At 34.6% G+C, this 23,165-nt stretch overlaps 2 protein-coding genes and 1 non-coding gene across 3 annotated transcripts; 1 reads left to right on the forward strand and 2 right to left on the reverse strand.

Moving 5' to 3' along the window:
- The first annotated feature begins 3,793 nt into the window (after nucleotides 1-3,793).
- Nucleotides 3,794-4,812, forward strand: LOC110660262 (major allergen Pru ar 1). The gene is made up of 2 exons (XM_021818497.2): nucleotides 3,794-4,086; nucleotides 4,205-4,812. Exons 1-2 carry the CDS (start codon nucleotides 3,903-3,905, stop codon nucleotides 4,501-4,503), a joined length of 483 nt encoding a protein of 160 aa, XP_021674189.1. The 5' UTR covers nucleotides 3,794-3,902; the 3' UTR covers nucleotides 4,504-4,812.
- Nucleotides 4,813-5,824: 1,012 nt separating this feature from the next.
- Nucleotides 5,825-6,412, reverse strand: LOC110660259 (major allergen Pru ar 1). Its single transcript, XM_021818493.2, has 2 exons — nucleotides 6,229-6,412; nucleotides 5,825-6,120 (listed from the first exon to the last, which is right to left on the reverse strand). The coding sequence occupies exons 1-2, from the start codon at nucleotides 6,410-6,412 to the stop codon at nucleotides 5,825-5,827; spliced, it is 480 nt and encodes a 159-aa protein (XP_021674185.2).
- Nucleotides 6,413-11,063: 4,651 nt separating this feature from the next.
- On the reverse strand, nucleotides 11,064-11,170 carry LOC131174320 (small nucleolar RNA R71). The gene has a single exon (XR_009144568.1). It is a non-coding gene; the product is annotated as a small nucleolar RNA R71 (small nucleolar RNA).
- Between the last annotated feature and the right edge of the window lie 11,995 nt (nucleotides 11,171-23,165).

Here is a 23,165-nt window from a genome sequence, read left to right on the forward strand (position 1 = left end):
GCAATGGACAAAGATAATTTGAGGCATTGCAATATAGTGTTGTTGGAGGCCATCAATGGATGGACGTGCTTGAGAAAGTTTTATACAATACCAGAGAGGTGCCTACATGTGATATGAGATAACAAGTCAATAATAAATTAACACATATATAAATATATTTATAAATTTAAAAAAATTATTTAATAATTATAATTTTTTGAAATTTATCCATATACTTATTTATTTATCATTAATTTATTATTTATATAAACCGTGCTACATGGATTATTTATCATGGTATATAATTTCTCCTTCTACTAATGAGGATGCATCATGAAGACTAGCTAGCAGCAGGTACTGCCCCACAAATAAAATTATGACATCATTGAAGATATCAAGTCAACGGTGGATCAGAGAAGGCATTGGAATTTTTAAAGGCCGTTGAAGCCTCTCTTACATTTAAGCATATAGTTAGTAATCTATTAGAACAAGCCAAACAATTAATATTTAAATTTTCATTAACATATAATTATCCATTTATGACCATATAGAAATACTACATGTCACCGTCGGACAAACATTATAATTTATATTATAGAGATGGAACATCTTAATTACCGAGTCTATTATTATATTATTAGTTGAGTTTTATATTGTAATTAATTGAGTTTTATATATATTGTGATGACGGCCATTACGGGATAACATAAAGGAATCGAATGCGCAGTCATCAGTCATTGATTGAGGCTTTTGTTGCATTTTCTTTTTCTTTCAGGGTACATTTTGGTTTAAAGTCTCAAAAGAGACTTGACTATTATTAATAAAAAAAAGCTATTATTTAATTAAATAATGAAAAAATTTTCAAAAAAAATTTATGACTTAATTAACTTTTATTGATTAACATTTCATTGTTAAACACTACAAGAAATTAAAAAAATAGCTACAAAAATTACCGATCAAATATATTGAAATTTCGTAGGTAATCAGTGATTACCGACAAATTACCGACGAAATTTTTTCGTCCACAAATACTAGCGTAGGTAATTTTTACCGACGAAAAAAATGTTGTCGCTAAATTTACCGACAAATTATTTAGTAGGTAAATTTAAATTTTTTTGTAGGTAATTTCGTAGGAGATTTTGCTCTTATAAATTACCGACAATTTACCGACAAAATTTTTCGTTGGTAATTACCGACGAAAACAAATTTTCGTAGCTAATTTTTATTTAATATTTTTTAATTTAATCATTAATTTTTAATTTAATTTAATTTTTATTTTTTTTAATTTAAATTAACTTTTAAATTTAATTTAATTTAAAATGTAATTTAAATTTTAATTTAATTTAATTTAATTTAATTTAAAATTTTCAAATTAATTTTTTAATTTTTTAATTTTTAAATTAAATATTAATTATTAATTATTTTAATTTATAATTTTTTAAGATTTAATTGACTTGAAAAAAATTACTAGTGGAGCCCAACATAGACCCCATATATGTGACTATGCCACAATTGCTCTATGTTGGAGGGTAGTTCTCCTTTTATAGACAAACTCACTACCCTCAAATCTATTCTCAAACGATGTGGGAATTTCACATTTTTTGTGATTTACCGACGAATTACCGACTAAATATATTTCGTAGGTATTTTTTTAAAATTTTATTTTCAATTTCTCATTAATATTACCTACGAAAATCGTTTCGTTGGTAATTACCGACGAAAACAATTCGTACTAAAATTTTTTAAGTTTTTTAGAATTTTTTTCCTATTTTCTCCTTAATATTACCTACGAAAAGTATTTCGTTGGTAATTGCCGACTAAATACTTTTCGTAAGTAAAATTTTTTTTGTTTTTTAGAATTTTTTTTCTCTATTTTCTCCTAAATATTACCTACGAAAAGCTTTTCGTTAGTAATTACCGACTAAAATTTTTTCGTAGGTAAAATTTTTTTAGTTTTTTAGAATTTTTTTCCTATTTTCTCCTTAATATTACCTACGAAAAGTATTTCGTTGGTAATTACCGACTAAATACCTTTCGTAGGTAAAATTTTTTTAGTTTTTTAGAATTTTTTTTTTCTCTATTTTCTCCTAAATATTACCTACGAAAAGCTTTTCGTTGGTAATTACAGACTAAAATTTTTTCGTAGGTAAATTTTTTTTCCTATTTTCTCCTTAATATTACCTACGAAAAGCTTTTTGTTGGTAATTACTGATGAAAAATTTTTCGTAGGTATTTTTTTTAGTTTTTAAGAAATTTTCTTCTCTATTTTGTCTTAATATTACCTACGAAAATTTTTTCGTTGGTAATTACCGACGACAAATTTTTCATAGGTATTTTTTTAAAAAAAATTATTTTCTATTTTCTCCTTAATATTACCTACGAAAAGCGTTTCGTTGGTAATTACCGACGAAAAAAATTCGTAGCTAAAATTTTTTCAAGCTTTTTAGATTTTTTTCTTCTCTATTTTCTCCTTAATATTACCTACGAAAAACATTTCGTTGGTAATTACCGACAAAAAAAATTCGTAGGTAAAATTTTTTAGCTTTTTAAAAATTTTCTTCTCTATTTTGTTCTTAATATTACCTACGAAAAACTTTTCGTTGGTAATTACCGACGAAAAATTTTTCGTAGGTATTTTTTTTTAAATTTTATTTTCTATTTTTTTCTTACTATTACCTACGAAAAGCATTTCGTTGGTAATTACCGACGAAACATTTGGTCGTTATTTTTATTATTTGGTCGCTACTTTTGCCGCTAATGTTAGACACCACTTTTACCTACGAAATTACATCGTCGGTAAACTTTTAGTCGGTAATTAGTCGGTAATTTCGTCGGTAAAAATTAATTTAAATTTTATTTCTCTTTTCATCGGTAAAGCGTCGGTAATTCGTCGGTAAATTACCCACGAAATTTTGTAGTCGGTAATTTTCGTAGTTATTTTTAACTTTTCTTGTAGTGTAAAAAAACATTAATAATTTCATTAACTGATCACCTCATCAAAATAATAGTAAACAATATAATTTATGTTTTCCTAACATAAATTATTCAATTAGTATTATTTTCAATTAACTAAAAATATGAGAAGCCTTCTGTCAAGGGATGACAACGGTCAGATTTTTGTGAGTACTTGATCCGATCAAATTTTAATAGGACAGGTTTGAGACGGATTTTGATTTAAAAAATAATACCCATAATGAGTTCAGGTCGAGTTCGAATTTTATATATTGAGTATCTGTTATAAATTATTAATCAAAATAATTTTTAATGTAAAATATTAATTAAAATATATAAAATTAAATGGGTCTAAATTTTTTCGAGTAATAATAATCGGGTTCGAGACAGGTTTGGATAATTAAGATGATATGTTCAGATTTTAATAATATTAATTGGGTTCGAATTCAAATACAGTGGTTTTCTCGGATACCCCATCCGTCTCCATCGCTACTTCTACCCCGTCCACTAAGGCAGCGTCTTTGTTGCACTGGATTGACCGTGGAAAAAACTATCATATTCGTACATTAGGACAATTAATGCCATATAGAATATGACTATAAATATATTTTATGGTGGGAAATTAAAAAAGGGAAAGAGATCGGTATATATGTAGGTATTTGATTAACTAATGTTTCATGGGCAACAGTTACTTTCAGAAGGAACAATATCTAGTAGAAGTACAAATTAGGAGTCATCAATATGTAGCGGCACACCCTTTTTCATTGCATGCTCTTTCAGACCTAAATGCAAATCGTTTTGGTCTTAACAAGGAATATTTTGACGCAAAACCTTGAAGCTTATTCTATAAATACCTCCTTCTGCTCCTGTATTTCGCCACACAATAGATACATATTTATCCTATTACTTTCTATATAGCATCTTCCTTGTTCATATATTTACCTTCCATTTAATCTTTTTCAAAGGCCATCATGGGTGTTTTGACTTTTGAGAGGGAAATGGCTGCCGCTATCCCCCCAACCAAGATGTTCAAGGTCTTTGTCCTTGAAGCTGACACTGCTATCCCTAAGATTCTGCCTCAGGTCGTTAAGAATGTGGAGATTATTGAAGGAAATGGAGGGCCTGGAACCATTAAGAAGACTTCCTTTGCAGAAGGTAATAATTAATTAGTTGAATTACACCCTTTGCAATAAAAAGGTTAATGAGTGTATCAAATTATAATAAAATTATGATTATCAACTAAAATATGTTGTGTTTTTATGCATGTTTTTAGGTAGGGAAGTGAAGTATATTAAGACCCAGATTGATGCAACAGACAAAGACAATTTCACGCACTGCTACAGTGCTATCGGAGGCGATCCATGGATGGACGCACTGGAGAAAGTTTCCTATGAGATCAAAATGGTGTCTTCTTCTGATGGAGGATCCATTATCAAGACCACCACCAAATACTACCCAAAGGAAAACGGTGAGATCAATGAAGACCAGATCAAGATTGGAGCAGAGAAGGGCCTGGCATTGTTTAAGGCTGTTGAAGCTTATCTCTTGGCAAATCCTGATGCTTATAACTAATTAATTAAAATTGTGTTATTATTTGGATGGCTGGCGAAGCCACTTTTGGGTCGATAATAAAAGATTGTAATCGTGTTCTTTGGTTTCTCTACCAGTGGATTAAGGAGTATAATTAATCCCTAATTAATTAAGCTCATAATAAATAAACAAGAATTTTCTTTCAGAAATGTTGGAATGTACTTCTTCATATTTTCATTGTTGGCTTACAGCCATGCCTTCAGAAGTTATGGCTGTTTTGTATGCTGATGGCCCTCGGGCTTTTTAATGCAATGCTCTGAATGTTCATCATTCAAATTCAATATTATGTAATCACCATTAGCACAATTATCTTATGTTATTCTTTTGTCCTGTTCAGTTTTTTAATTGGACAAATGCAGTGATGCCTTTGTTTTTTTGACAGTATCAAATCAGATTTTTCAAAATATTAGTCATTGTTAATGTCAATTTTATTTGACTAAAAATGAAGGAGGAAAATTCAAGGCAGAGTTCACAAAAAATATATTCATGGCCGTTACGAATGAGAGGTGAGTCAAGCGAGGAAGGCCTCCGGGAAATTTTATATTTTATACATATTGTAATTATATATTTTTATATTTAATAAAAATAATTTTATATTGCATTATTAGATTTATAATACATTTACAAAATTTTAATACAAAATCTAAAAGTTTTTCTCTTGAAATATTGCTTTTTCAATTTCAAAAACTGATTTTTTTTTCATTATTGAAAAACTGATCTTGACATAGAAACTATTTTAAATATAATTTATATTAATTTTGTAATTTTACATTATACTTATAATATTCCTATTTATGTTTGTATTGACAAAGGAAAGACAAAAGAAAGAACCTAATATGCGAGTAGCTTGACGAGTATAATCGGACACAAAGACCCGAAAAAACTATTAGTACATTATCAAAAAGAAAATATGAAAGGGAAAAATAATCAATTGATTGATAAGTTATTTTTCCCCTTCTTGTGGGGAAAAATATTTCTTGAAAATCATATTAAAAGGTGGGATTTAGAAATTTAAAAAAATATATATATGGGTCTCGATATCAATTATATATATCATCAACACAAAGAATGATCAAATTACATAAAAAAAAGCAACTAATATAACTTGATCATGTGATAATTCTTGTGCATTTATTGAAAGAAACAAGGGATTCATATCATTCATTTTCTTTGCGACGTAGAAAATAACAAGTTTCTTAACTCTTGACCCGTACAACTGCAAACTTTTATTTGCAAACCAGTGGCATTTTTTTGCTCACAAGCATATATAAGAGACTATTGCAGCAGAAAAGCAGCAGCAGTTTTAGCAGGCATCAGGATTAGCCAAAAGGTAAGCTTCAACAGCCTTGAACATTCCTAAGGCCTTCTCTTTGCCAGCCTTAAGTTGGTCTTTGTTAAGCTTAAAGTCACCAATGGTATGGTAATTGCTGCTCTCCTTGCAGATGCATCCTCCATCAGGGGATTGCTGGAACTTGATATAGTAAGTTATTTTTTCAATCACATTCATTAACATGTCGCCTTCAATCACACTATGGCTGAATTTTAAGTTCTTTTTATCAATCGCTTCGATCTTATGCTTCGAGTACTTGAATTGGCTACCTGCACATAAATATTTAACATTCAGTGCAATTAGTTTCAACATTCAGTACTTGAATTGGCTATGATACTATCTAAAGGAAAGCAAGTTTAATAAATCGATGATCATGCCTTCTCCAAAAGTAACTTTTTTTACGGTTCCAGGGCCTCCATCTCCTTCAAGGATTTCAACGCTCTTAATGGCCTGTGGCACAATCTTTGGTAGGAGAATATCGGAATCAAGGACCAAGGCTTTGTACAGCTTAGCCGGCGGGATGGGGGAGGTGACAATCAATTCGTAGGAAACAACACCCATGTTACCTTAGGAGTAGAAAATGATCCAATAGGAGAAAGGATTAGGATTTGGTTGCTTTGTAGTTGTCCCTTGAGTGAAGAAGTATGGGTGACTAAAGGGTGATATATATACACTGGTGCAACTGTCTATCCTGTGGTATCATACTATCTTTGTTTTCTTTTGCAGGATTTCCCGCTGTTTGCTGCCCAATAGATTCTTTATGGCGTCCATATTTTTCCTGAAGAAACAAATTTTCGGATCAAGGTTCCATCTATTCTTACCAAGTAATTAAAAAAAAACTGAACAGTATTTTCATGATTAAAACTTCATGGGAACTTCTAGTGTTACATGGCTAAAATTAGGATCAATATTTTATTTGTCTCAATTCTTCTTTTTAATTTATTTTGTACTTGAACTCCAAACATTATAGTTATGAAAACAACTCTAATACTATTCAGTTGAATATCATTGATTAATTTTTCTTTTTTAAATCACACATTTATTGTCAGAGTCTCACACTTCAGAAGGTTGCAGCATCAAAGTTTTAATGTCCTAAGAGCTTTAACGTGCCAGGAAATTTAAAAAATTCACCCTTTTTGCGAAAATCTTCACATTATATACCTTAGTTTCCATAAGGACTTCAACTCTCTGTTATTCTCCAGATTGCAAGGTCGTCTATAAACAGGGGAATGAAGAGGATGCTATACTAATGATTTTCAGGCGATGGTCTTATGAGAGAGGGGCTGATGTGGCAGTCAGGTGCTGACATGGCTACAGACAGATGATGTGGCTAATAGGTTCTAACTTATATTAAAAAAAATAATGAGAAAGATGCTAATAATGCTAAAGGAACTGTAGTCCGCTTAAAAATATAGTTTGTGCTTAGCCTAAGTAGTTTGTGCTTAGCCGGTCCCATGCCCGGATAAAGGAGGAGGGTTGCGGTAGGTGACAACCAGCGTAAAAATTTCGTCACACCCTATGATATGGATTCAAATGATATAAACGTTGGGGCGTCCTCTACTAACGACGCGCTACATCGGAGCCCGGGTGTAGTGATAAATATGCAAGGGTGTAGGGCGTTCACCGAAAGCGACGCCATGCCGCGCCCGGGTGTGGTGTTAAGTGAGCAAGGGTTCCCACATCATGGACGGGTGTGGGTAAAGAAGTTAGTCCATAAGACAGATAATAGAACAAATAGTGGAACAGAACACAAGATAGACATAGAAAATAATAGAAGATATCATAGAAGGAGACCAATTAGGAAGGAGCAGGATAGGAGGAGGATCAGGGTTGGTACTTGGAATGTTGGATCACTTACAGGAAAATTAATGGAGCTTGTGGATACCTTGGAAAGGAGAAGGGTGAATATTGCTTGCATTCAGGAGACTAAATGGGTAGGAGAGAAAAGTAAGGAAGTGGGTAATTCGGGGTATAAATTGTGGTTTACCGGAAAGGAGAGAAACAAGAACGGAGTGGGTATAATCATAGACAGGACATTGAAAGACGCAGTAGTAGCTGTGAAAAGAGTAGGAGATAGAATTATACTAGTAAAGCTAGTACTAGACAGAGAAACAATAAATATAGTTAGTGCTTATGCCCCACAAATAGGACTAGACAGTGAGAGTAAACAAAGATTTTGGAAAGATATGGATGATTTAATGCAAAGCATACCGAATGAAGAGAATGTTTTCATTGGTGGAGATTTGAATGGACATGTAGGAAGTGATAGGCAAGGTTATGAGAATGTTCATGGAGGTTTTGGTTTTGGCAGTCGAAATGAGGAGGGAAAAAGCATCCTGGATTTTGCTATGGCATACGACCTAATACTAGCAAATACCTACTTTATAAAAAGAGAGTCACATTTAGTGACTTTCAAAAGTGGGCAACATAGAAGCCAAATCGACTTCCTCTTAACCAGGAAGACAAATAGAGCTCTATGCAAGGATTGCAAGGTCATTCCAGGAGAGGCTTTAACAAGTCAACATAGGTTGGTGGTCTTGGATGTCAAGTTTAGGAACAATTCAAGTAAGGTCAGAAGAAATAGTGTAGCTCGAACAAAGTGGTGGGAGTTCAAAGGAGTAAAGCAAGTGAAGTTCAAAAATGAGCTTCTTGAGTCTGAAGTATGGAAGCTAGATATGGAGGCCAATGATATGTGGATACAGATGGCATCAAAGATTAGAGAAGTAGCTAGAAAAGTACTTGGGGAGTCTAAAGGACATGGACCACCCTCAAAAGAGAGATGGTGGTGGAATGAGGAAGTACAAAAGGCAGTGAAGAGAAAAAGGGAATGGTATAAGAAATTACCTAAATGTGATAATAATGAGGCATATGAACAGTACAAGATAGCAAAGAAAGAGGCAAAAAAGGCAGTTAGCCAAGCAAGAGCACAGGCCTTTGAAAAGTTGTTACACTCATTTCATATAGGCATTTTAGGGTAGTTTTGCATCCATTTTGCCCTTATATTTTAGTATATTTTATGTTTTTAGCTTTATTTTAGCTTATTTGTTAACTTTAGATACTTTATATTTGATTTTTGTAATTTTGTTATTTTTGATAGGATTTTGTGGCAAATCGAAGACCAATGAGTGCATTAGGAAGTGATTTGAAGAAATTTGGAGTTCTTTAAGCACAGAGGAAAGTTGAAGAAATCAAGCCTTGAAAGAGCAAACCAGCCGAAATTTGCTTGAGACCTTGCTTAAGGTCATGCTCAGGGTAAAGCGGCAATGCTTAAGGTGCAACACAAGTCAAGCATGAGCAGAAAAGTCCATTTTACTATAAGTCTGCGAGATTTCTGAAGGTGCAGCAACCTTAAGCGACGGTCGTCAGAGGCTAAATTTGCTAAGAAGCCGCTTAGGGTTAAGCCGAACCCTAAGCAGAATGCCCAGAACGTGAAAGTGCTGCTGACTTGGATAATTTTACACCTCATTTCCTATCCACTCCTTGTCTTTTATTTACTTTTAGGGTAACTTTTAGAGACCATATAAATTCATCATTTTCCTTATTTTTGCCACAAGAGGAAGGGAGGAAAAACAAAAAGGAAAGAAAATTAAATAGAAAGAAGAGGAGGCGCCATTTTTCTCTGGGAAGAGGAGCTGCAGCACGCATTTGGAGCTCCAGAAACCAGAGACCTTGGTTCTTCCACCTGGGTTTTCCTATTTCAGTCCTTTTATCATGTTTTTCCTTATTCTTCCATCTATATTTCTTGTAAATACCATAATGAGTGAGTAATTTCCTTAGATTTGAGTTGGGAAATATGTTTTAGATTAATTAGTGGATTTGGATTGGGTATTTCCTTATTTTATATGAATATGAGTTTTGATTCCTTCCTTGTGTGCTTGATTTACTTGCCTAATGTTGGTACCCATTGGGTATTGTGTTAATCTTTGATTGAAGGACCGAAAGGTGAAAGTCATTGATAGTTAATCAAGGATTGGAACTTAAAATCACCTAGATTTAGAAATAAACTAGGACTTTAAGAGGAATTAATTATTGGTTACAAAACTTAATGGGTTTTAAAGTAATCAAATACATACGAAAGTAGGTTTGGTTATTTTAGAATACACTTTGATATGCTTGAAAAAGATATTAAAGGGATTTAGAATCAATTTCCTTCAAACTCTATTTTTCCCTAAAAATTGGAATGCCCAAGACAAATCCCAATTGATTTATGCATAAACCCCCAACTCTGGGATCACTTTTACCATAATTAGACTTTCGTTTAAATTACCCATTGTCAACTTCAGTTTAATTGCAAACTAGAATTAGAATTTATTTGTTTACTCTTTACCCATTTCAACTAGATTAATCAATTTACCTTGCTCATTCACATTTACCATTTATTCATTAATCATTAGCCCAAATAATCGCTTCATTCATAATTTAGTAATCAAACAGCAAATCCTCGTGGGAACGATACTTGATTCATCACTTTATTACTTGAGACGACCCGTATACTTGCGGATTAGTCACATCAAGTTTTTGGCGCCGTTGCCGGGGATTTGATTTTTGTTTGATATTAAACGATTGTTTGTTTGGTTAATTTGGGCATTTTATTTTATTTTCTTTTTACCATTTTACTTTGAGAGTTTGTTTATTTTTGTTTTTCAGGTGCTTTATTTTATGAGAAGGTCAAAAAGTGAAGAAATCAATCTATTCTTTGACCCAGAAATAGAGAAGACAAAGAAAGGCTTTAAGAGCAGAATCTAAAAGGAGAAAAGCTGAAATTAAAGCTCAACAACAACAAGAAAGAGCACAAGAGCAAGAGCAAGTACAAGAAGAAATGGCTGACAATAACAACAATAATAACAACCGCTCTGTGAAGGATCATGCCTATCCTAACATTGGAGATTTCATGCCAAGTATCACAAGACCAAGGGTAGAAGCTAATAATTTTGAATTGAAGCCTGCACTTTGTCAAATGGTACAACAAGCACAATTTGGAGGAAATCCAAGTGAAAGTCCACATGTGCATCTGGCACACTTTCTTGAGATCAGTGATATGTTGAAGATAAATGGAGTTTCTGATGATGCAATTCGACTCAGATTATTTCCTTTTTCTCTGAAGGACCGAGCTAGAGAGTGGCTACATTCTTTGCCACCGGGTTCTATCACAACATGGGATGAACTTTCTCAAGCATTTTTGGCTCAATATTTTCCACCAAGCAAGACAGCTAAGCTGAGAAATGAGCTGACTTCTTTTAAACCTAGAGATGATGAGAGCTTGTATGAAGCATGGGAGAGGTACAAGGATTTGCAAAGGAGATGTCCACATCATGGGATTCCTAAGTGGATGCTTGTTCAACACTTTTATAATGGAGTTTCACCAGCTATTAGGAGTACAATTGATGCATCTTCTGGAGGTGACCTTATGGAGAAATCGAAGATGAAGCTTTTACGCTCTTGATAAAATTGCTTATAACAACTACCAATGGAGTTGTGAGAGGAATGAGATCAAGAAACCAGCTGGTATGTTTGAGCTTGACGCCATGAATATGATCAATGCTAAGTTTGATGCTTTGACAAAGAAGATGGACAAGTTAAGTATGAAAGTAGATTCTTGATAGGAGGTTACGGTAATACACTAGAAATTGGGCTGCAAATGTCAATTGTGCGTGATTTTTCTGCACTTAATCAAGATTTTCAAGTGAGCAAGTGGATTATGTGGGAACTACAATCAAAGATCGGTGGTAACCCATTTTACGCAACTTATGATCCGCATGGAGAAACCACCCAAATTTCTCTTGGGGAGGTAGACAAGGGCAAAATCGAATTTTCGGCAACCTTACGGATATCAACAACATCGAATTTTCAGTGAGAATAGAGGGCCTCCTCTGGAATTTCTAAACCACAAAATGCACCTGCTCCACCTCTACCACAACAAGCACAACTAGACAAGACAGCTAGATTGGAATCTATGATTGAAACTCTACTTGTGAGCCATCAAGGTCAACAAGAAATGATTTCTCAATTAGCATCTAAAGTGGATCAAATGGCAACACACAACAAGATATTAGAGAATCAAATAGCTCAACAAGCTAGCTCTTCAAGTAACAAAGCATTTGGGAAGCTTCCTAGCCAACCGAGAAAATTCAAGGGAGCATTGCAAGGCTATTACATTGAGAAGTGGAAAAATATTGGAGAATGGGGATAAAAATATTGAAGGAAAGTTGAAGAAAAGAAAAGCGAGAGAAGGAGATGAACAAACTGAAGTTGAAGTTAGAATTGAAGCTGAGAAAGAAAATTCAGTGGAAGAAAAAGGAAGTAAGGAGAGGGAGAGCAAAGAAGAGGAGCCCAAATATGTTGCACCTAAAGCCTACATGCCACCTTTACCATTCCCACAAAGGTTTCAGAAAGCAAAATTGGATAAACAATTTGGGAAGTTTTTGGAGGTATTGAAGTCTTTGCATGTGACTATTCCTTTCACTGACGCCTTAGCACAAATGCCTTCATATGCCAAATTTTTGAAGGAGATTTTATCTAACAAGAAGAAATTGGAGGAATTTGAGACTGTAGCTCTCACGGAAGAAAGCAGTGCCATTTTGCAAAATAAGCTTCCACCCAAACTGAAAGATCCTGGGAGTTTCTCCATACCATGTCACATTGGGGATATTAGTATAGATAAGGCTTTATGCGATCTTGGAGCCAGTGTTAGTCTGATGCCATTGTCTATCTATGAGAAAATGAAGATTGGAGAAATGAAGCCTACTACCATATCACTGCAGTTAGCAGATAGATCTATTAAATTTCCAATTGGGATAGTTGAGAATGTTCCTCTGAAAGTTGGGAAATTTTTCATACCAGTGGATTTTGTGGTATTGGAGATGGAGGAGGATGTACACATTCCTATTATTCTTGGTAGACCTTTCCTTGCTACTTCTGGAGCTGTGATTGATGTAAAAAATGGGAGGCTTACATTAGAAGTTGGGGAAGAGAAAGTTGAATTTAATTTGTTTCAAGCAATGAAAAAGAAAGATGATTCAAACTCATGCTTGAGAGTAGATGTGATAGATGAAGAGGTTAGAGAAGTGCTTAAAAAGCAACATCCTAAAGACCCCTTAGAAGCTTGTTTGGTTCATAACATCAAAAAAGGGGATGAAATTGAGGAAGCTGCAGAATATGTTACAATTTTGGAAGGAAATCCACCATTGCCTATGGCTGATATTGAAAAGATTGGGGACTTGAAGCGAGAAACGACTTCATCATCAAAGTTTGAAAAAGGTGAAACACCTAAGGTAGAGTTGAAGCCTCTTCCAACAAATCTCAGGTATGCTTTTCTAGGGCAATATTCTACATATCCTGTGATTGTTAGTGCTAAATTGACTGATTGTGAGGTTGAGAAATTATTGAGAGTTCTTAGGAAGCATAGAAGGATAATTGGTTATACCATTGATGATATTAAAGGAATACATCATACGTGTGCATGCATAGAATTTTGTTGGAAAATGACCATAAAGCCTCTCGAGAATCACAAAGGAGACTGAATCCGAACATGAAAGAGGTTGTGAAAAAGGAGATCTTGAAATTGCTTGATGCAGGTATCATTTACCCTGTTTCTGACAGCAATTGGGTAAGTCCAGTTCATGTTGTACCTAAGAAAGGGGGCATCACAGTAGTTAAAAATGAAAATGATGAACTAATACCTACAAGAACTGTAACTGGATGGAGAATGTGTATAGATTATAGGAAATTGAATAAGGCAACTAGAAAGGACCATTTTCCATTACCATTTATAGATCAAATGCTTGAGAGACTAGCTCATCATTCTTATTTTTGCTACTTGGATGGCTATTCAGGGTTCTTTCAGATCCCTATTCACCCAGATGATCAGGATAAAACTACCTTCACATGTCCTTATGGTACCTTTGCATATCGAAGGATGCCATTTGGACTATGTAATGCCCCTGCTACATTTCAACGATGTATGATGTCCATATTTTCTGACATGATTGAGGGTATTATGGAAGTGTTCATGGATGATTTTTCTGTGTATGGTAAATCTTTTGATGAATGCTTATCTAACTTGTCTAAGGTTTTGCAGAGATGTGAAGAGTTCAATTTAGTTTTGAATTGGGAAAAGTGCCATTTTATGGTACAAGAAGGAATTGTTTTGGGACATCTTGTGTCAAACAGGGGTATTGAGGTGGATAAATCAAAGGTAGAAGTTATTGAGAAAATGCCACCCCCAACATCTGTGAAGGGAGTGAGGAGTTTCTTGGGGCATGCTGGATTTTATAGGAGATTCATCAAGGATTTTTCTAAGATTTCTAAACCTCTTACCAATTTATTGAGTAAAGATGTGGAATTTAATTTTGATACTAATTGTATGAATGCTTTTTGCAGGATAAAGGAAGCTTTGATATCTGCTCCTATTATGCAGCCACCCGATTGGTCATTACCTTTTGAGTTAATGTGCGATGCTAGTGATTATGCCATTGGGGCTGTTTTGGGACAAAGGAAAGATAAGAAGGTGTATGCAATATACTATGCAAGTAGGACCTTAGATGATGCTCAAATAAATTACTCTACTACAGAGAAAGAGTTTTTGGCAGTAGTATTTGCGATGACAAATTCAGTCCTATCTTGTGGGGTCTAAGGTAATAGTGTACACGGATCATGCAGCTATCAAGTATCTCCTTCAGAAAAAAGAGGCTAAACCTAGATTGATAAGGTGGGTGTTACTCCTTCAAGAGTTTGACTTGGAAATTAAAGATAAGAAAGGAGTAGAAAATGTGGTAGCGGATCACCTGTCTAGATTGAGGCAAGAACAAGGAGACAATCTGGGAAAAGAGCCCCCAATAGATGATTATTTTCCTGATGAGCAATTGTTAGTAATCATGAATGCAAAAACCCCTTGGTATGCAGATTTTGTGAACTATCTAGTGTGTGGAATCCTTCCACCTGATTTAACATGGCAGCAAAAGAAGAAATTTCTCTTTGATGTGAAGGATTATGATTGGGAAGAACCATTTTTGTTCAAGAAATGTGGAGATGGGCTGATTAGAAGATGTTTAGCTGATGAGGAGATAGGGAATGTTATCAAAGATTGCCATTCTTCACTTTATGGGGGTCATATGAGTGTGACAAAGACTGCAGAAAAAGTTCTTCAAGCAGGGTTCTTTTGGCCACACATGTTTAAGGATGTGAGGAAGTTTGTAAATGCATGTGATAGGTGTCAAAGGATGGGTAATATCTCAAAGAGAGATGAAATGCCCCTCCAAACTATATTGGAAGTGGAATTATTTGATGTGTGGGGCATTGATTTCATGGGACCCTTTCCATCATCCTTGGGACACAAATACATTTTAGTTGGAGTAGATTATGTGAGCAAATGGGTTGAAGCTATACCATCTCCAACTAATGATGTAAGAGTTGTGATTAAATTCCTTAAAAAGTTCATTTTTACAAGATTTGGAACTCCACGTGCCATTATAAGTGATGGAGGATCTCATTTTTGCAACCATCAATTTGAAAGATTATTGCAAAAATATGGTGTGAAACATAAGGTTGCAACACCCTACCATCCACAAACTAGTGGTCAAGTGGAGATTTCCAATAGAGAGCTGAAAAGAATTCTTGAGAAAACAGTGAATTGTTCGAGGAAAGATTGGTCACTAAAGTTAGATGATGCTCTTTGGGCCTATAGAACAGCCTTTAAAACCCCTATCGGAACTACCCCATTTAGATTGGTTTATGGGAAGGCTTGTCATTTACCTTTGGAGTTGGAGCATAGAGCATATTGGGCCATAAGGACACTGAACTTTGACTTAAAAGCTGCGGGAGAAAAAGAATGCTGCAACTAAATGAACTTGAGGAGCTTAGATTGGATGCTTATGAAAATGCCAAGCTTTACAAGGAAAGAACTAAGAGATGGCATGATAAGCATATTAGGAGGAAAGAATTTCAAGAAGGTGATGTTGTTCTCCTATACAATTCTAGGTTAAGGTTATTTCCAGGAAAATTGAAGTCAAGATGGTCCGGGCCCTACCCTGTTATAAAAGTAAACCCCTCTGGAGCTGTTGAGATAAGCAATCAGACCTCAGGGACTTTCAAAGTTAAAGTGCAGAGATTAAAACAATATATTGTAGGAGAACCCACGCAAAAGTTTGTAGAGGTTTCATGGCTTGGTTCTCGATCGAGGATACTTAGGAGAATTGGAGTGGAAGGTCAAGCTTAAGACCTTAAACAAGCGCTTCTTGGGAGGCAACCCAAGCGTATCCTTTTATAGTTCATTAATTTTCCATTTCATTTCACTTTCAGTTTTCACCCTCATTAATCTCAAAAGTGACATTTGTTTATCTTTTGTAGGTAATTCATGAAGATTGGGCAAGTTTACACTTGTTGCAAAAACAAAGAATTAAAGGGAAGCAAGTATAAGCAACATTCTGCACTTTATGCAGTACCTGTGAACAGTAACACCTTTAAACTTGTGCTAAATTGCTCAAATTGCAGTCTACTTGATAGCACATGTTTGATTTTGTGTTTTGTGTAAATTCTGTGAAATGCAACTTGAATGAGGATCAATTTTGATATTTAGGACTGATGAGAGCTTTATTGAAGTGCAAAAATAGTGTTTGTTAAGTTTTACCTTTTAGTGTATATATAATTTTGTAGTCTGATAGGAATTTGCATGCTTTTGTTGGAATTGCTGCTAATTTCTGCAATCTATGATTTTTGCTCTTGTTCATGCTCTTGTTCATCTTTGCTAAAAAGGTCAATTTCTACATTTTTAGAAATTCTTGGTTGATTGGAACTTATGAAATCTTTTGAAAATATGCTTTTGGTGTAAGTTTAGGAAGGAGACCATTTCATTTAAATGTGCAAAAATGATAATCACAATTGGTGCCTAAAATGGACAATGATTGCAAAAGCTAAATGAACATGTGCTATGCTTAGTAAGTTCTGAGAGAGATGAACTGAAATCCCTAAATTTTATGGTGTTTGTGTGTATTTGGTAACTGCTGAGGGTTGCAATGGCATTCCATAACTTTTGGACTGATTTTGGTAAGCAAAACCACAATTTTGCCCAGAACACCGAAACTTCTTGATGACATTGCTTGTCAAGCAAAGTCTTAAGCAACCTGCTGAACCTTATGCCTAACCTAAGCATGACCCAAATTACCACATGTCTACCCCACATTTTAAAAGGCCCGACATTTCGCCAATTTTCCAAAAACCTCGCCAACACTCCGATAAACCTCGTCGACTTCCTTCCTCACGCCATTTTTTCCGGCAAAATTTTTACAGAAGCGAAAGGTTTCATCCTTTTCATTAAAATGAAAAGAAACAATATGTGGTTATCTCACAAACCTAAACTCAGAGGACTTGACATTACATCCAAATCTAAAATGGGCACTCCATCCTCATTACCCACAAACCCTAACTTGACCCAGTCGCCATTACCTCGGTCCCCACCGCCACAAACGCCGCCATTACCACAATCACCACCACCTCGGTCCACCGCCCCGCCTCCAAGCCAAATACCACCTCTCATCCCGCCGACTCCTCTCGCCGCAATCCGAGCCGCCAAATGAAACACCAATTCGACACCCATTCCCAGAACCAACGCGACCTGTTCCTACCCAAACAAAAACAAAAGGGAAAACAAAAAGGGCATTGGTAGACTCAAAGAAACCCTTGTCGGAAAAAGGAAACGAGTACCCTCTGTCCCTTTCGACTTAAACTCTCCACCTCAGTCCTCTGAGCCAGTTAGCAAAAGGACCAGGTCCTCTTCGCAAACCCCAGCACCAGCGGTGCAAACACCAGTAACCCAGTCTCCCTTACATTCTCCAGCACCTGCGTCATCTGCGGATACTATAGAGGAGGTAATTTCTCCATTGCCTTGGGCTTTTAGGGATATGGATATGAAAAAGGCCTATGAGAAATTACTTTCTAAAACCATTTTGGCAAACAAGTATATGGATGAGCAGATTTTGAAAGAATTAGGTATTTATAATTCTGTCTTTGCCTATTTGGATGTTGTTAGCTGGACTGATTTTGCTAAAATTAGGGAACCAGTATACAAGGATCTAACCCTCGAATTTTTGAGTTCCCTAAAGTTGAGTTTCAAACCAACAGTGCCTGACCATAGAGATATGATTTATTTTCGATGTCTTTGGAATTGTGAGGAGTTAGATATAGGTGCTTTGAATGCCATTTTTGGTTTTGAGTTAGGTATAGAAACATTGAGTGGCGACAAGCTGTTTATGACCTGTTCAGTGCGGAAAGATATTGCACCATTTGGAGGTTATTATAGGCAGGATTTGCAAAGCCTCTAGGATAGTTGACCATGTATTGAAATACCTCCATAGATTCATTACTTACCTTTGTTTTAGGAAGGGGACACGATATGATATTGTGGGTCTTTGAGGATTTGTTCCTATTGTGGTGCATGAAGGAGAGAAAACAAGTAAGTCTGACCCATTTCATAGCTACTCATTGGCACCAAATTGTCACCAAGCATACTAAAGGTAGTATTGTTTTTGGGGGTATATAAGCCATAGCAAAATCATTTAGCTTTGATGCTAGTCTATATAAATTCTTTGCCAGTTTAGGGAATCATACATAGACTGCACCATGTTCTTTGCATATGGATGTTTGTGAGAAAATAGGCCATACATATACTCTACATTCAAGACTGATACCCCACTCACTGAACACCCCACCACTTTTGCAACTGCTGAACCACAACCAACCTCTACCCCACACTTCTCAGCAGACATGTTATCCATCTTAAAATCCTTGGAATCCAGGATAACAAATTTCACTGTCCAACCATCTGCTCCCTCACCTGATACCACAGAAATTCTTGCTTCCTTGAAAAACTTAGAAATCAAAATTGAAGCCATGGGTCAAGAGCAGGTTAACCAAAAGAAGAAGCTAGAAAAGAAACTTAAAAAGAGATTTTTATCTCTTAAAAAGAAACAGAAGCAACATCAACTTCAAATGCTGGAGCTTTACAACAAATTGGCCCAATCCTACAACAATTTATATCATTGGGGCCAAGCCATGTTTCAAGAAATGAAAGACTTAACAGAAAACTTGAAGGCCTTACGAAGCTTGGATCATAATGAACCTCTTTGCGGAACCTCACGGACCACGATGCGACAACAAAGGCTTGATAGCAGAACTTGATCAGTAGCAGCAGTTTTAGTTTCTGTTTTAGGTTTATTTTGTAATCTGTTTATTTTAATTTTCAAACTTTGGTCATGGTTGTAATATTTTGGTACTTAGTTTTTATTATTATCTCTGCACTTTTTTTTTTTTTTTCCTTTAGTTTACTTTATTTTATTTTATCTTCTGATATAGACATAAATACTCTGTGAATGTTTCTTAGTTTAATTTTTTGATTTAACTGTTACATTTTATTTCTTTTCACTATTTCATTTTCTTGACCATTATTTTTGCACTTTATCTTTTCTTCAATCCTAATTTTGCTGACATTGATGAGTTGCATAATTTTCTTTGAGCCACAATTGTTTCACATCAGTTGGAGGTAACAGTTTCCCTTTTACCATTTATGCTCATGGTATGTTGCCAATGCTTATGCTTTCGCTTTACCCTACGCAACAGGTTAAGCAACATCTTAAGCAGTGTAAATTCATACATTTGGGATACTTTTTCACATTTTTCTCTCTAAAGCTTCATTGTTAATATCATTTTGAGCTAATTTTGAAATACTTGAGCTTATATTGATTTAATCCCCAATTGTATATATTTCATTAATTGATAAGTTCACATAATTTTGCCCATCTTTGCATTCATTTTAGACATTGAGGACAATGTTTCATTTGAGTTTGGGGGTGAGGGCAAAATTTTTGCAAAATTTTTAAAATTTTTTTTCATTCATTTATTGCATTTCATTCATTCATATATAGATAATCCATACACTTATACATATACCACACACATGTCTATACCCATATACATACATTTGCATATAGTCTTCATATAGATTACACTTAGTTTTAATCTGATTTATGCATTCATTTTAGGATCATGCATATCATAAAAACAAATTTTTACCTTGTCCTTAGAGGATTGAGAGTTGCTTTGAAGAGCAATTAAGCTTACTTTTAGAAGGGTTTGATGGATTGAAAGTCCTGGATAGGTGCAAAGTTATTAAATTCTTGCTTGAGTTTATATCTTCTTAGCCAAGGGCCACCCAATCTATTGCATTGACTTTGAGTGCTTAGAGAAAACTCTAGGGTGAGAAGTAGCTAATTGATGTCTCACCAATCCTAGAACAATCTTCCTAAACCTTTCAAGGCGAAATCATAGCATACACTTGAAAAAGAAATGATCTAGGCATTCTTTGAATTTTAAACCCATATTTTAGCCTTAGCCAACCTCACTTAAAAATTTCCCTTTGGAACCAATTTGAGCCTACATTTATCCCTCTTATTCCTTTGGAACCCACATTACTACCTAGCCATAAACTCAAACACTTACCTACCCTCCATGAGAATAATTCTTTGAGTGATAGATACACATAAAAAAAATAAATATAAAAAAATAATAAATAATAATAATAATAACAATTAGTTGGGAGAAGTGGCTAAAGTAAAAAAGCTAGCAAATTCAATTATGGTATGTAAAGTAATTCACCACTCAAATACACAAAGAAATGAGTTTGGGGGTGAATTGAAAGGGACAATTATAATTCAAAGTCAATGTTTTTATGTAGTCCCTCTAAAAGCTTCAAAATTATATGCTAGCATTGGTGAATAGTTGTAAAGTTCCTTCTCCCATTTGATATATAAAAAAAAAAAAAAAAAAAAAAAATTGTGTGTCTTGATCTTTTAATAATTTGATTATTCTCATATTTTGTTACCTTTATCCTTTTCTTGTTAGCCACATTACTACCCCCTTAGCCCCATTACAACCCTTGAAAGTCCTTTTGATCTTTTGATGGTGTTTTGCTACATTAGTGGAGATTGGAATAGGAAAATTGCCTATGGGATTGTGATATCATTAATCCATTCATTTACTTCCATCATTATTTGAGATACTTTAGCTTATGGATTACCCTATAGTCTATTTAGGCATAATTATTCTTTGTGATTGATTGGTTTGGGCTTGATAATATGGATAATTGACCCAAGGCTAAGCGGTGATAACTTTGGTAAGGATTAAATTCTTGGCACCTTGAAAGTGGGTATATGGTGTGTTGGTGGCTAAAGGTAAGTTTGAGAGTTCGGATAAGTAATTTTCATAAATTTAAGGTAAGGTACCCCAAATTGCATTAATTGTTTTTTTTTAATTTGCTTGAGGACAAGCAAAGGTTTGAGTTTGGGGGAATTTGTTACACTCATTTCATATAGGCATTTTAGGGTAGTTTTGCATCCATTTTGCCCTTATATTTTAGTATATTTTATGTTTTTAGCTTTATTTTAGCTTATTTGTTAACTTTAGATACTTTATATTTGATTTTTGTAATTTTGTTATTTTTGATAGGATTTTGTGGCAAATCGAAGACCAATGAGTGCATTAGGAAGTGATTTGAAGAAATTTGGAGTTCTTTAAGCACAGAGGAAAGTTGAAGAAATCAAGCCTTGAAAGAGCAAACCAGCCGAAATTTGCTTGAGACCTTGCTTAAGGTCATGCTCAGGGTAAAGCGGCAATGCTTAAGGTGCAACACAAGTCAAGCATGAGCAGAAAAGTCCATTTTACTATAAGTCTGCCGAGATTTCTGAAGGTGCAGCAACCTTAAGCGACGGTGCGTCAGAGGCTAAATTTGCTAAGAAGCCGCTTAGGGTTAAGCCGAACCATAAGCAGAATGCCCAGAACGTGAAAGTGCTGCTGACTTGGATAATTTTACACCTCATTTCCTATCCACTCCTTGTCTTTTATTTACTTTTAGGGTAACTTTTAGGGACCATATAAATTCATCATTTTCCTTATTTTTGCCACAAGAGGAAGGAGAAGAAAAACAAAAAAGGAAAGAAAATTAAATAGAAAGAAGAGGAGGCGCCATTTTTCTCTGGGAAGAGGAGCTGCAGCACGCATTTGGAGCTCCAGAAACCAGAGACCTTGGTTCTTCCACCTGGGTTTTCCTATTTCAGTCCTTTTATCATGTTTTTCCTTATTCTTCCATCTATATTTCTTGTAAATACCATAATGAGTGAGTAATTTCCTTAGATTTCAGAGTTGGGAAATATGTTTTAGATTAATTAGTGGATTTGGATTGGGTATTTCCTTATTTTATATGAATATGAGTTTTGATTCCTTCCTTGTGTGCTTGATTTACTTGCCTAATGTTGGTACCCATTGGGTATTGTGTTAATCTTTGATTGAAGGACCGAAAGGTGAAAGTCATTGATAGTTAATCAAGGATTGGAACTTAAAATCACCTAGATTTAGAAATAAACTAGGACTTTAAGAGGAATTAATTATTGGTTACAAAACTTAATGGGTTTTAAAGTAATCAAATACATACGAAAGTAGGTTTGGTTATTTTAGAATACACTTTGATATGCTTGAAAAAGATATTAAAGGGATTTAGAATCAATTTCCTTCAAACTCTATTTTTCCCTAAAAATTGGAATGCCCAAGACAAATCCCAATTGATTTATGCATAAACCCCCAACTCTGGGATCACTTTTACCATAATTAGACTTTCGTTTAAATTACCCATTGTCAACTTCAGTTTAATTGCAAACTAGAATTAGAATTTATTTGTTTACTCTTTACCCATTTCAACTAGATTAATCAATTTACCTTGCTCATTCACATTTACCATTTATTCATTAATCATTAGCCCAAATAATCGCTTCATTCATAATTTAGTAATCAAACAGCAAATCCTCGTGGGAACGATACTTGATTCATCACTTTATTACTTGAGACGACCCGTATACTTGCGGATTAGTCACATCAAAAGTTATATGAGAAACTTGGAACTAAAGAAGGGGAGAAAGATATTTATAGATTAGCAAGAAGTAGAGAAAGGAAATGTCAAGATCTCAATCAAGTTAGGTGCATTAAGGATAAAGAAGGAAAAGTGTTGGTGAAAGATGAGGACATTAAAGAAAGATGGAGAAATTATTTTAATGATCTCTTTAATAATAGTCAAAATGGAAATAGCGTGAATATATATTATAGAACAATAGAAAAGAATGTAAATTATACTAGAAGGATTAGATCTTTAGAAGTAAAGGAAGCACTTAAGAGAATGAAAGTAGGTAAAGCCTGTGGACCCGATGAAATACCAATTGAAGTGTGGAAGTATTTGGGAGATATGGGAGTGGCATGGTTAACTAAATTATTTAATAAGATT

Source organism: Hevea brasiliensis, chromosome 15 (genome assembly GCF_030052815.1).
Source record: "Hevea brasiliensis isolate MT/VB/25A 57/8 chromosome 15, ASM3005281v1, whole genome shotgun sequence".
NCBI lineage: Eukaryota > Viridiplantae > Streptophyta > Magnoliopsida > Malpighiales > Euphorbiaceae > Hevea > Hevea brasiliensis.